This window comes from Propithecus coquereli, unplaced genomic scaffold (genome assembly GCF_000956105.1).
Source record: "Propithecus coquereli isolate 6110/MARCELLA unplaced genomic scaffold, Pcoq_1.0 Scaffold139, whole genome shotgun sequence".
NCBI classification, from domain to species: Eukaryota; Metazoa; Chordata; class Mammalia; order Primates; family Indriidae; genus Propithecus; species Propithecus coquereli.
Genome location: NW_012138191.1, coordinates 5,304,915 through 5,319,724, shown reverse-complemented (window position 1 = coordinate 5,319,724; position 14,810 = coordinate 5,304,915). Strand labels below are relative to the sequence as shown.

The 14,810-nt window shown below is 50.3% G+C and overlaps 1 protein-coding gene across 3 annotated transcripts in view; it reads left to right on the top strand.

The window, feature by feature from the left end:
* The window catches only part of SMOX (spermine oxidase), a 37,508-nt gene extending 24,947 nt beyond the window's left edge, over positions 1-12,561 (top strand). The window contains exons 3-8 of one of the 3 annotated variants that reach the window (XM_012639291.1): positions 3,350-3,576; positions 7,510-7,683; positions 7,836-8,595; positions 9,539-9,699; positions 11,537-11,626; positions 12,070-12,529. In XM_012639291.1, coding sequence (XP_012494745.1) covers positions 3,350-3,576; positions 7,510-7,683; positions 7,836-8,595; positions 9,539-9,699; positions 11,537-11,626; positions 12,070-12,207 — 1,550 coding nt within the window. In that variant the 3' untranslated portion in view covers positions 12,208-12,529. Of the gene's footprint in view, positions 1-3,349; positions 3,577-7,509; positions 7,684-7,835; positions 8,596-9,538; positions 9,700-11,536; positions 11,627-12,069 lie in introns of all 3 variants that reach the window. The other 2 variants (XM_012639289.1, XM_012639290.1) reach the window with 2 other exon arrangements.
* Positions 12,562-14,810: the final 2,249 nt, after the last annotated feature.

Here is a 14,810-nt window from a genome sequence, read left to right as displayed (position 1 = left end):
GCCACCATGCCCGGCTAATTTTTTTTTATATATATATATTTTTAGTTGTCTAGATCATTTCTTTCTATTTTTTAGTAGAGACGGGGGTCTCGCTCTTGCTCAGGCTGATCTTGAACTCCTGAGCTCAAATGATCCGCCCGCCTTGGCCTCCCAGAGTGCTAGGATTACAGGCGTGAGCCACCGTGCCTGGCCTGAATCGGCAGAGGTTGATGACACATGGGGAATTTCTTCTTGCAGAAACTCTGATTACATTAAGCATCTTCTCCTAGAGCATTGCCTGGAAGGCGTACGTGAAGTTGTGTCACTCTTCCCCTGGCACACACAGGAGAATCTGCTGGCAGTGAGGGGAAAGCACCGTCCAAAGCACTCGTAAACCTGGGGCAGCCAGAGGGGAGGCCCCGGGATTCTGCCCAACACCTGATTGGCTGGCTGGATGCCTTAGGGAAGCGGCGGCTCCGTTTATGATTCTCCGGTCTTGATGAGACATTCAGGCTCTGACATAGAAACAGGAGACAGGAAGCCAAATGGCCCAGTCTCAGTGGTAGCTGACAGCTGGGACGTGCCACGAAGGGGAATGATGCTACTAGGCAGGGAGGTGCAAGAGATGGCGCTGTAGGAAGCTGAGCAGCTGCACAATTGATCAATTGATTGATGTATTGATTGGGTGGGAAGCCTCCCTAGGAAGAGAGAGCTTGGATGGCCTTGGTGATCGTGGGAGTTGCATAGGTAGTGAGAGGGAAGAGGGGGCTATACAATGTATGTGAGGAAGATCCAGGAGGCACCCTGCTGGGAGAGGGGAGAACACGTCAGGGCAGGGATGCGTGTGCATGTGTCATGTGTGCAGACATACAGTGCTGAAAGCCCAGCTGCAGTTGGATCTGCTGCACCAGGAAATGACAGCTGTGAACTTATCAGTGGCGAGAGCAGGGATCGAGGGCCAGAGGCTCCAAGGACCCGATGGTGTAGGTGTTGACGTGGTACCTGGTGCCTTTTGGATACAGGGGTGTGGCAAGGATGGCAGAGACAGAGGGGCGTGTGGGAGAGGGCAGGAAACATTCTCAGAGTGCTCTGGGCTTCCTGCTGCCTTGCAGAGCCTGGGGATAGAGGTAGGGCACTGACCTTGCTCCTGATCTTGGACTTCTTACCTCTTTCCTGCTTTTCTGAGCATCCAGAGGCAGGAAAGGCTGCCCAGTGGCTGTGTGACTGGGAGCTCCCTCCTGTGCTCTGGGAAGGGTTCGGGTCCCTCCCCAGAGTGCCAGTCCCCTTTTGCTTTTATTGGGAGCTCAAACCAGGCAAGACATGTCAGGGAGCGCCAAGCCTGAGGCTCTAAAGGAGGGTTGTAAATTCAATGACCTCAATGCCCACCAGGAACCCACAGCAAGCAGGGCACTGGGCTTCTAGCTTTTGGTGCCCTCCAGTTTGCCCACTTTTCCTAGACAAAGGGGCCTATACGTTCCTGCCTCTTCTTCCAGAGTTACTAGGAAATTGTCATGCTGGCTGAGGTGTTAGGTTGATTGTGTTTTCTCTTCTTTTTGGTACATGTAGGCACACAGTGTTATATTTAGTAACTGGCAAGTTGATTAGAAGTAGCCCAGGGATCAGGCACGGTGGCTCATGCCTGTAATCCTAGCACTCTGGGAGCCCGAGTGGGGGGATCGTTTGGGGTCAGGAGTTCAAGACAAGCCTGAACAAGAGGAAGACCTGTCTGTAGCAAAAACAGAAAAAATTAGCCAGGTGTGGTGGCATCTGCCTGCAGTCCCAGCTACTTGGGAGGCTGAGGCAGGAGGATTGCTTGAGCCCAGGAGTTTCAGGTTGCAGTGAGCTGTGATCATAGCACTGTACTCTATCTGGGGCGACAGAGCAAGACCCTGTCTCAAAAAGAGTAGCCCAGGAAAGGGAAGGCATGAAAAAGAGGAATGCCCAGTTTCTGGGGTGAAAGATAATACTGTGGTTTGTTGTAATGTATCAGATAGCTACTGCTGCATAACAAGCCACCCCACAATGTAATGGCCTAAAACAATAACATTTTATTTGCTCAAATTCTGGGGATCAGCAATTTGGGCAGGACTCAGTTAAGTGTTTCTTTTGCCAGCCTTGCCTAGGCTTCCCCATGTGGCTGCAGTCATCTGGCAACTTGACTGGGGCTGCTTTGTCTAAGATGGCCTTACCCATCTGTCTGGTGGTGGGCACAGGCTTTTGGCTAGGCCACATGTCTCCAGCAGGATGGAAGAAAAGCCTGGGTTTTCTTCCATGATTGTCACATTCTAGGATGGTGAGAATGGAAGCCATGAGGCCCCCTGGGGCATGGGCTCTGAAACCATAAACATCACTTTCACTGCATTCTGTTAATCACAGCATGTCACAAGTCCAGCCCAGATTCAAAGGGTCGGGAAACAGACTCCAATTCCTGACAGGGGGAAGGACAAAGTCACGTTGCAAAGGGGTGTGTGTACTATGAATTATTGTGACTATCTTGGCAAAAAATTGCGCACGCATATCTTGAATCAGGCCTGCGAAAACAAAACACCAAAAAATGTTCCTATCTATTCTCCTTTTATTGGTTCAACTTCTTTGGGAGCTAGGCAGGGAAGAAGACAAATGTGTCATAGTCCCTGCAGCATCAGAAGAGGAAACTGAGGCCCAGGCACAGAGGCAGCTTGCCTCGGAGCACCTGGGACCTCAGCTGGGGATGGGGTAGTAGAACTAGTTTCCAGGCCCATCACTCCTTGGACCCAGGAGTTGCCTCCACTGTGCAGCCAGACGCTCAGGGTTCTGCCACCTGTGCCAAAGGATTAGCAAGCTTAATTTTCCCTGGAAGTCTGTTTTAGACTGCTTTGGGGAGGAATCTTCCAAACTGGAATGTTTGCTCTTCTCTCCTGTCCTGTGCTGAATTTGGAGGGGCACTACTTTCTGTCTGGGAAAAGGCTTTAGATTCTGGGGCCACTGGGGATGTTGAGGAATTGGAGGAAGCCCAGATGGGAACCTTGCTGTTTCACTGGGACCCCCGGGGGCACACAGTACTTCTCCCAAGTCGGGAGGTACCCATGAGGAAAGGGGGTCTGGTATCTGGTGTCACCTTAGAAAAAGGAGAGCCTTCTTTATCTGATCCAACGAGGTGACTCTCGGACAAATCATAGAGTCATTCAGGATGGAAGTTATCTCTGCTGTAAAGTGGTTTTTACTGGGGACTTTTCACGAAGGATTTTGGTTGCCAGAGGGGGACTCTAAGCCCTTCTGCCTTGTTGTTGGGGGTGGAAGGAAGCTCTTGGAGGAAGAAGGAGGAGGCAGTGGGCTGGCCCTCTCTGGAGAAGGCCCTGCCCCTCTAAGGACCTGTTGTTGTCACTCTCAGGACACGCCACCTTTGAGCTGGGAGCCACCTGGATCCATGGCTCCCATGGGAATCCTGTCTATCATCTAGCAGAAGCCAATGGCCTCCTGGAAAAGACAACCGATGGGGAGCGCAGCGTGGGCCGCATCAGCCTCTATTCCAAGAATGGTGTGGCCTGCTACCTTACCGACCACGGCCGCAGGATCCCCAAGGACGTGGTTGAGGAATTCAGCGATTTATACAACGAGGTGAGGTGTGAGCAGAGCAGCTGGACATAAGGGCGCTGGGGCAGTTGGGAGGCCTCGGAGGTTTCCTATGAGCCTGAATGTGTCTTTGCACACTTTCTGGGCCCTGCCTTTGGAAAAACAGGACATCGTGAGGATAATGAACATGATGAATGGAAAAGTGCTAGGCAAGATTATTGATATGTGTGATTAAATATTTCTTCAAAAGGCCTTTTGGTAGATTTATTACTAGGTACTTGGGTGGTGGTGATTGTCATTACTGTTGTTTTTTCGAATACTCTCATAAAGGATAATTTTAAAAAACTTTATTTTCTAATTGTTCCTGGTATATAGAAATATAACTGATTTTTATATATTAATTTTAGCTACCTTGCTAAATTATTTTACTTCTAATAGTATATCTATTAATTATATTAATTTATATTCTAATGCTATTTTAGAATTTCATGTGTATAATCCTACACAAAACTGAGAAATTTTTTTTTTTCCTTTCTAATCCTTAGACCAGCATTGTCCAATAGAACTTTCTGCAGTGGTGGAGATGTTTTAGACCTGCACTACCCAGTATAGTAGTCACCAGCCACATGTGGCTCTTGAGCACTTGAAATGTAGCTAGTGAAACTGAGAAACTAAATATTTAATTTTATTTAATTTTGAATTGCTACCTGTGTCTAGTGGCTACTGTATAGGCTAGCATAGCCATAGACTATTTCTTTTTCTTGTCTTATTGCACTGGTTAGTATCTCAGTATAGTGTTGGATAGCAGTGGCAATGGTATACATCCTTCTCTTATTTAGATTTTTAAAAATTTATTAATATTTTTGGTATCTTTTAGTGGTTTTGTGAACTGCACTGAACTAGCAAAGTAATATATAGGCCTTGTCTTCTGCTAGCTTGTCATTTATGGTACAGTAATCTTTCATTCCAGGTCAGCAAATTGGCCAGCAAGCATCTGTTGTGCATTTTCTAATCTCTTGGGCATGAGAAAGGAGAAATGACTCTTGCTTTGGGGTAGTGCCTGCTCTGAGAAGGACAGGCACACTCAGTATCTTGTGTGTGTGCACTGACAAGGTGTGTTGTGTACAGTCCCCTTGTATTGTGTGTTCTCACATGCAAAGAGACTGAATTATTATTTATTTATTTATTTTTAGAGACATGGTCTCACTCTATTGCCCAGGCTGTAGTGCAGTGGCGTAATCATAACTTACTGCAGCCTTGAACTCCTGGGCTCAAGTGATCCTCTTGCCTCAGCCTCCCAAGTAGCTGGGACTAACTTTGTTTTAAAATTTTTTTTATAGAGACAAGGTCTCACTATGTTGCCTAGGCTGGTCTCGAACTCTTGGCCTTAAGAGATCCTCCCACTTTGGCTTCCCAAAGTGCTGGCATTACAGAGACTAAATTACTAATAATGATCAGATAAGAACTAGTATTCTCCTAAGTAGACCTTCCTGGTCTAATGGGAATCAGTCACACCCTGATTCTCAAGTTATTGTGAGTGCTTCGAACGTGGATGTTTCTTGAAAATGACTTTCAGGACCCATCACTTTTTTTTTTCTGAGACAGGGTCTCGCTTTGTCGCCTTGGGTTGAGTGTAGTGGTGTCATCATAGCTCACTGCAGCCTCAAACTCCTGGCCTCAAGCAATCCTCCTGCCTCAGCCTCCCTAGTAGCTGGGACTATAGGCGTGCACCACCATGTCTGGCTCATTTTTTCTATTTTGGGTAGAGACGAGGTCTCACTCTTACTCAGGCTGGTCTCGAACTCCTGACCTCAAGCGATCCTCCCGCCTCAGCCTCCCCGAGTGCTAGGATTGCAGGCATGAGCCACTGCGAGTGGCATGACTTATTTTTTTAAATGTCCCTAAAAGTAGATCATCATCAACTTCTGCACTTAAAAGTGCTTAATGAGAATTGGGATGAGTATTATTAGCTGTCACAGACCTGTCCCATTTTCCTTGGATCACATTGGGAAGATGTCAGTTAACCCAGGAGAGGAGACTGCACCCATATGACAAACTCATGTTCTGTGAAGACTGTCCTAGTCAGTGGCTGACACAAAGAATCACGTTGATGTTGATAGACTAAATTTGTTACCCCTCCACTGGGCATTTTGGCCTCTAGTTAACAAGCTGAGGACTGGCTACCATGTTGCTTATCACCCAAGGGAAAAACCCAGGGAGGAGGAGGCGAGTTGAAAGCCTGACCCCTTGGCAGTGGTCCTGGGTGAGGAATTTGCTGAGAACTCCAGCTAAGGCTAAACACCCCGCATCTTGTGACTGTATGGAGGAAAGACAGAACAATTTAACTCATTTTCTTCTTTGTAAGTTAGACTTCAGAGACATGTTTAATTCATGTTTCTATCTCATGTGGAGGCCTTTCCCTTGAGTGGAGTGGTGGGGGCGGGGAGTGGTAGACATCAGTAGTCTTTGTCCCCTTCCTTCACCCTGTGGCCCCGGGGCATACCCCAGGGCTGGGGGCAGGACAGACATTCCTGTGAATGTGCGCACTGAATTCACACTCCCTTTAGGAAGGGAAACAAACCATCAATCAGCCCAGCCACAGAGACCCAGCCAAGGTGCCTCCATTTGCCAGTGTCCTGGGAATGACAGCAGTGGGCTTGTGACCATGCTTCCTTCCTGCTCATGGCCCTTCAGTGATGCCAGGGCCTTGAATGAAGACCAGAGCCCTTGGCGTGACTCTTAGTGCTTTATGCCCCAGCCCCTGTCTGCCTTTCCAAAGTCAGCTCTTGTAACTTTCTCTCTCCTGCTGCCCACTCCAGCAAGACGAAACCACTTCAAGTTTCCTGAATGCATCTGTGTCTCTCTCTCACCTTTGAGTATGCAATTCTTCTTTCTGAAGTGCTCCCCACCCCCACTACCAACCTGGCTGTCTCCTGACAGTGCAGCCTTGTCTGGGTTAATCTCACAGTCTCTGGGTTCTTTCCTATTGCAGTGCATCATGTAGAAACAGCCCAGTCGTGGAATGTCTCCCTAACTTGAGTGAGGACAGGGGCCGGGGGCTGCCTGTCTTGCACGTTACAGCCTGTGTCTTGCACAGAGCCCAGTGGGTGTTGGGGCTCAGACCTTGCCTCTGGGGATCCCATACCTGCCCCCGGACTGGCTTATTTCTTCAGGGAGAACTGTCTCATGTTTGGGGGCTCAATACCAGGCAGGTGAGGGAGGGGTCGTGGGACCCTGTTCTAAGGGACTGATCATCATCATCTGTCTATGAGCTGTGGGTTGGAGTTCTGCTGAAATATGCCCACAAATGTCTTTCCATTCCTTGGCACACTCGGGCTTCCTCGAGATCATTCCTGCCATGTTCCTTCCTCCCCTCCGCATCCTGTCTTCCTTACATGTGGCTGAGGCCTGAAGTAAAGGGGGTACTTTGTATGGACCTAGGCAGGCCCGGGAGGTGTCTCTAAGGGATTGAATTTAAGAGCCCCCTTTTGCTCCCTCTCCCCCCCAAACACTGGCCAGTTCACAGTTCCAGACTGTTCTCTTGGGAGAGAGCAAAGCAGACATGCTTGGGCAGGGGTGGCGGGGAGGCAGGGGAAGAGGTGTGGGCATGGTTCTTGGAAAACATAAATGTGTGCAGATCCACATTCTCCAGTGGGAGATGGAGCCCATGTAGACATGTGCAGAGCCCACGGGGCGGGGGTGGTTTCTTACCCATAAGCACCAACTGTTTCACTTTGTTCTAAGTGAGGGCCCAGCAAGAGAGCCTCCCGGGCCATCCCACCCTGCTCACGGGCTGGAGGTGGGGAACGGGCAGCCCGGGGCAGCTCTCCATCCCTGAGCTTGGCTCTGCTGGGCACAGCCTCAGTGCAGTATTGGGGGACACCTGGGAGCTGGCGACTTTTGAGGTGGGCCCCCCCTCTTTGAGAGGGAGGTGTGATGAGGGAGTGTGTTTTCAGTCTCCTGGGGTCTCTCGCGCAGGTCTATAACTTGACCCAGGAGTTCTTCCGGCACGATAAACCTGTCAACGCTGAAAGCCAGAACAGCGTGGGGGTGTTCACCCGGGAGGAGGTGCGCAACCGCATCAGGGATGACCCTGACGACCCGGAGGCCACCAAGCGGCTGAAGCTCGCCATGATCCAGCAGTACCTGAAGGTATTGTTGCTGTCTCGCGTACAGGTGCCAGAGTGAGGAAGACTGATTCTGGGGGCAACTGGGTCCAAGGAGGGCTACGCTGCTCGGAGGTCCTGCTCCTCCCCCTGCCCAGCCCCAGCGGTCACCTGGCTTCTCCCTGGGTCTTCCTGCAGGTGGAGAGCTGTGAGAGCAGCTCACACAGCATCGATGAGGTGTCCCTGAGCGCCTTTGGGGAGTGGACCGAGATCCCCGGCGCCCACCACATCATCCCCTCGGGCTTCATGCAGGTTGTGGAGCTGCTGGCCGAGGGCATCCCCGCCCACGTCATCCAGCTGGGGAAGCCCGTCCGCTGCATTCACTGGGACCAGGCCTCGGCCCGTCCCCGGGGCCCTGAGATTGAGCCCCGGGGCGAGGGCGACCACAACCAGGACACTGGGGAGGGCAGCCAGGGGGGAGAGGAGCCCCCCGGGCGCAGGCGGGATGAGGACGAGCAGTGGCCGGTGGTGGTGGAGTGCGAGGACTGCGAGATGATCCCGGCGGACCACGTGATCGTGACCGTGTCGCTGGGCGTGCTCAAGAGGCAGTACACCAGCTTCTTCCGGCCAGGCCTGCCCACGGAGAAGGTGGCCGCCATCCACCGCCTGGGCATCGGCACCACCGACAAGATCTTTCTTGAATTCGAGGAGCCCTTCTGGGGCCCCGAGTGCAACAGCCTACAGTTCGTGTGGGAGGATGAGGCGGAGAGCCGCACCCTCACCTACCCGCCCGAGCTCTGGTACCGCAAGATCTGCGGCTTCGACGTCCTCTACCCGCCCGAGCGCTACGGCCACGTCCTAAGCGGCTGGATCTGCGGGGAGGAGGCCCTCGTCATGGAGAGGTGCGACGACGAGGCGGTGGCCGAGATCTGCACCGAGATGCTGCGTCAGTTCACAGGTGCGCCCGCTCCCGCCTGGCCCTTCCTCCACCTGCGCCCTCTGCCGGACCGGGCAGCTCTGCCCTCCCCACACCGAGGCCGAGGCGCTGTGTCCACCGGCAGAGCCGCTGCGGGGTGCCGCGCTCAGACTCGGGCTCCTAAATTGCTGCCGCTCCCAGACACCCAAAATGATGGGCACTGCATTTCTTCTCTTTTTAAGAGCTGATGGTAAAAAACTCGGACATCACTGCCGGTTGCTCGTTTCCTACCCATTCTCTGTTGCTTGCTGAGAGTTAGATTTCTTTTACTCTGATACTTTTAGGTGAATGGTTTCTTCACCCACTATTCCAGGAGGGCCTCACAAGAACCCCTGATGTTAGAAGGGGAAACATGATTATCTGTAGTGTGTGTGTGTGTGTGTGTGTGTTTGAGATAATTTTGCTCTATCGCCCAGACTAGAGTGCTGTAGCGTCAGCCTAGCTCACAGCAACCTCAAATTCCTGGGCTCAAGCGATCCTCCTGCCTCAGCCTCCCAAACAGCTGGGACTACAGGTGCACACCACCACACCTGGCTAATTTTTTCTATTTTTGGTGGAGAAAGAGTCTCGTTCTTGCTCAGGCTGGTCTCGAACTCCTGACCTCAAGTGATTCTCCCACTTTGGCCTCCCAGAGTGCTAGGATTACAGGCGTGAGCCACCACACTGGCCTGTAATGTTTTTTAGGATAGGAAAATGAAGGCCCTGAGAGATAAGCAGTGTTTTGCTAGGGGTCACAAAGAGGTGTTGACGGTACACAGCTGAAGCCTGGCTCCCTCTCTCCTCCCCTGTCCTCCATGCCTCCCCCCGGCAGCCTGGTCTTCCTGGGGACCCTAGAGGTGGACTGAGGGGTGTCAGTTCAGGGATGTCTCCTGTGTGCAGCCATTTCTTATCGTCCCTCTCCTTGGCTTTTCTGACTCCCCAACAGGGAACCCAAACATTCCAAAACCTCGCCGAATCCTGCGCTCGGCCTGGGGCAGCAACCCCTGCTTCCGAGGCTCCTATTCATACACGCAGGTGGGCTCAAGTGGGGCAGACGTGGAGAAGCTGGCCAAACCCCTGCCGTATGCAGAGAGCTCTAAGACGGCGGTGAGTGTGGGGTGCATTTGGTGAGTGCAAAGTGTGTGGGGGGTTATCTTCTGTGTGTGCCTGATCCAGGGTGAGGAGGAGAAGGGCAATGTTCACTAAGGGGTGCTAAGGTGAGGCAGAGATGGAGTAGCTCCTTTAATGAAAGAGAAAATAAGAAAATGTGCACTTAACATCTGGAAGAAAAAATGGAATCAGGTGGAAACTTGACATGCTTTCTTGAAGTTATGAAAACTGAGCCATTCCATGCCAGGCTGGCCAGTATGGTAGCTATCAGCCACTTTCAATTTAAATTAATTAATTAAAATTTAAATTAATACAGAAAATTAAAATTTTAGTTCTTTAGTTGCAGTAGTCACATTTCAAATTCAATAGCCACATGTGGCTAGTGGCTAACATATTAGATTGTGTAGCTATAGAACATCTCCAGCATCATAGAATGTTCTCTTGGACAGTACTGATTTCAATGGAAATGTTTTCCCAATATGTTTTAGGAAGTAAAATTGAGAACACTGAGGCCCAAACTTATGTCAGCTGTATATCTAACAGATAGTAAATGTGAGAGAAATATATAATTTTGCTCCCATAAAAACTACATTTTGAATTTCCCCAACCAAGTGTACACTTACAATAAATGTTAAAACCTCAACAGTTATAGTTAAAATAATTCTTTGATGTAATTGGTGAAGGAAATTTCAGTCAACCAACATGTACTGTGCCTGCTCCACTGAGAGAGACATTCCCAGAAAGGCCCTTGCGACTACACAGCCATCCTTCTAAAAAGCAAATCTCTTGTCACCTGCATCAGTTAGGACTAGCACATGTAACAAAAAGCAAAGCAAAATAAACATAACTGTGGTTTAAACAAGGAGAATCAAAAGGAAATCTGGAGGCAGGTGGCAGGACTGGATATCGTTAGTATCTGGCTCCCATTTTCAATGCCACCCTGTGGCCTAAGAGGGCTGCAGAGGCTCCAGCCCTCACATCTGCATCTTAGGCTGGAAGGAGGAGGAACGGCAGATGGGCAAAAGAGGGGAATCCTTGGAGCTGAGTCAGGTGTCTCTAAGCAACAGTGCACTCAAAGCTCATTGGCCAGAACATAGTCACATGATTGCACCTAGCTGCTGGAGAGGCTGGGCAAAATCATTTTTATTCTGAATGGCAATGAACCCAGTTAAGAATGAGAGCTTTGTTACCGAGGAGGAAAAAGGAGAAGGGGTGGATGTGGAAGTAGGCAGGTTGTGCACTCTGTCACAATATACAACCCCCCACTCCATCAGTGTAACAACCTCTGTGGGCTCCGTAGTAGTGGGACACAGCCTCACTGCTCAGAGTGGGTGGTCCGTGGCCTGACAAGCACCAGCTTCCCATGAAAGCCTGTTAGAGATGTAGACTCTCAGCTCACCCTAGACCTGTGAATGAAAAACTCTGAGTTCTGTTGGAATCCACAGCTGGTGCCTTTGCACGTTCAGTTTGAGAGGCACTAGGATAAAGTCCAAACACAAGCTTGGGCTGCAAGAACTTGTACCTTATTTAGACCTCACCTAGACAGCCTGCTTTCTCGAGGTTGAGCCCTGGCTGTTCCAAAATTCTCACTGTCTCCCAAACAAGATCTGTCTTGGTGCGTCTTTGCCCTCACTTTCCCCTCTGTCTGAAATGTCCTTGTCTATTCACCCAGCGTTGCCCAAGAACCAGTCCAAAGGTTCTGTTCTCTGGGAAGCTTTGTGGGATGCCTCTGACACAGCCTTTTTTCTGGGCTGCCAGTGCCTTGCTCAGATACCCATCATGTCATGTATGACACTGTTTAGTAATTGGGTTTCGTGTCTGGCTTCCCCACCAGCATGGAAGCTCCACAAAGCAGCAGCCTGGTCACCTTTTATCTTCCAAGTGCCCAGAACAGTCCCTGGACCCTAACAGGGGCCCCATAAAGGTTTGTTAAATTACCACCTGATTTTATTGAGTGTTTATGTTCTTCCAGGTTCTAAGTGCTTTAGATACATGATTCCACTTAATCCTTACAACTGTCCTCAGAAATAGGTGATATAAACCCATTTGGCAGATGAGAAAATCAAGGCTTAGGAAGGTTAAACCATTTGCCCTGCGTTCACTAGTGAGAGGCACAGGGGGCCTTTGAGACTGCAGAGCTAGGACTCCTAACGGCCTTGGGACAGAAAGAACTGAGGTCTGGATGTTTGGGGAAGAAGGCCCAGTGAAATGGGCAACTCCTCATCCTGTGGGAGCAGCAATACCTGCATCTCAGATGCCTGCTGAAGCCTCTCTGATTGGTAGTCTGGGTGGGGGGTTCTAGAGCAGATGGGGAGCCTTGGGGCCTCTGCGACTCCCCCACCCTCACCTCCCCTTCCCCCTGCCCAGCCCATGCAGGTGCTGTTCTCTGGCGAGGCCACTCATCGCAAGTACTACTCCACCACCCACGGTGCTCTGCTCTCTGGCCAGCGCGAAGCCGCCCGTCTCATTGAGATGTACCGAGACCTCTTCCAGCAGGGGACTTGAGGGCTGTCCTCACTGCCGAGCGTGTTCCTTAAAGAACCACTAACTCGTGACCTCTAGCCCCGTCCCTTGCTGCTGTGTGCTCCTAACTTCCTAATCCTCTGTAGAATGGATTTTTATCTTCTGTAGAGCTAGACGACCTTACTGGCTTCAGACCCGGCCCTGTAGCTTTTCCTTTTCTCTGTGCCGGGTGGTGACCAGGGTGGGTCATGTCGATTTACCTCTGTGCTTGATCGCTGTCCTTCCCGTTCCGCCCTCTGCTCCAGCCTCGTTATTGTAAGTGCCTTCAATACTTTGCATTTTGGGATAATAAAAGAGGCCACCCTCCCCTGCCCCTCAGCTTCTCTGGTTTTCTCAGCCTCTGTGCCTGTGTTTAGCACATCTGCTTTGAGTGATGGTGGGGGAAGCCGTGGCCGGGCAGTGCCCCCAGAAGGGAAGGTTTTTCCCTTTTTGCCTTTACTGGAAAGAGGTGTCCCCTCACCCCCATCTGTTTGTGGACTGCCCCTGCAGGACCAGCCTGGGTCTGCTCGCTGGCCCTTTGCCAGACTCCGCAGAGTGACTGATGACAAGCTGCTGGAGGGAAAGGCAGTTCTGTGGGAGGGGCTGCCAGCTGTGGCTCTGTGCCAAGCTCAGAGGTGTGCATTATTAACTAGTGTCACCTGGCCATGGGGGTGACTTCTTTTGAGCCTCTGGGAAGGTAGATGGTCTGACCACTTTTTTCTTTTTCTTTTTGTCAGGAGGACTATCCTGTGTTGGCCACCTGATGTGTTCCAAGGGCTTGCCACTTATGGCAGGGTAGATTTTTCTTCTCTTTTTGCTGAGTGAAAACACATATACCACCTTAAGTATACTCACCCCCACACCCTACACACACACCCACCTATACATATGCTCAACTATACCTCTACACACATGCACAGAGCCTTAAAAAACAGTCATTTTCTTTCTTTTCTTTTCTCTTTTATTTATTTATTTTTTTTGAGATAGAGTCTCACTCTGTCACCCAGGCTAGAGTGCAGTAGTGTCATCATAACTCATTGCAACCTCGAAACTCCTGAGCTCAAGTGATCCTCCCGCCTCGGCCTCCCACAGTGCTAGGATGACAGGCGTGAGCTACCACCTGGCCCCCAGTTAGTCGTTTTCTTACTCCAGACTGCTAGTGATAGAATTTGAATTCTGTAGAGCTGAGCGGGTGGGGTGATGGGGAGAAGTTTTGAAAAGCCAGGTGGGCCCCTCTGTTCTCACCCCACGTGCGCTCAGGTTGGTCCCCTCATCAGACATTTAGGGCTGTGCCCTTCGTAGGACTTGGTATCTCTCCCGCCTCCCGCCAGGTTAAGAAGATGTCCAACACACAGACACACCTGCACACACACCCACCTGCATCCACTTACATGCAGCCCATACACACACAGCCACCCAGGCGCACATACCTCATAGGTGTTTTGCTTTGCCAGGCTTGATCCAGCAGAAATCTTCATGGAGTTTATGTCAGGGACTCATACCCACCTGCTGGCATAACTGAAAAAATTATATATAATATACATATGAAAAAATTTTTACAATAGAGGATCTGTTCCTGTGGTTTAAGCTCAAGACCTATATGAGGATACACTGAAATGTCCCCTCATAGTGTTCCTGTCACTGTTGCCCATCACACAGCCCCATGTGTATCCATTCCTAGATATAAGTCAATATAAAGATACAATCTTCTCCTTCCTTTTTATACAAAGTCCTGAAGTCTTCATCCTGTCCTGCATTTTGCTTGTTTTAGTTAACAATATATCTTGGACATCTTTCCATCAGAGCACTTAGACAGACAATGTAGATTTGGGCCTCACTTTGGTCACAGTGTGTCTGTCTCTTCCCTGGCCCAGCGTCACTTTACAGGAAGTCACCTTTTCTGACCTATTGCCTTCCATTAGTCAGAGTCTACCTCTGTTCTCCTCAGGTTTTGGATTTCCCCACCAACCGCAGTGGGATGGACAAAAGCAGCCCCATCACATAAGTATAGGGCAATAAAGTAATAAATAGGTTCTCAGGGTCCAGGTGTAGGAATTTTAAAGGGCTCCACGGGGGGCAAAAGAGCTGGAAATGCTTATTTGGTGGCTGCACTCTGGGGAGCAGTGGGTGCAGGTAAGAGGAAGGGAGAGAACATTCACTTAGTGCCAATTGCCTGGCACCAAGTCACATGGGTGTGACATTGATTTACCATGCATGCAGCTCAGGCTGGGGAGGGTAGTTTATCCCCATGGGGAAATGAAACCTAGAGAAGTAACTTCCCCAAAGTCACTCAGGTAGGTGGTGATGCTGAAACATGAACCGAGGTCTGTCCAAGTCCACGGTGTAGGCTCAGTCTGTTGTACTATCAAAAGAAGAGGCTGGTGCCACCAACAAAAAGCCTGAGGCCATTGTTGGAGAGAGTGGACATGGGTACAGCCACACTGGGGGACTGTGTGGCAGAGTCACCTAAATTTGGCCTTGTGCCTGCCAGAAAGGAGTGCAAATGCTCGACCAAAGTACACACCAAAGCATGCATAGCAGCATAGCTCGTAATACTCAAAAACCAGGAACAGCCCAGATGTCCATCAACAGCAGAGTGAATCAGT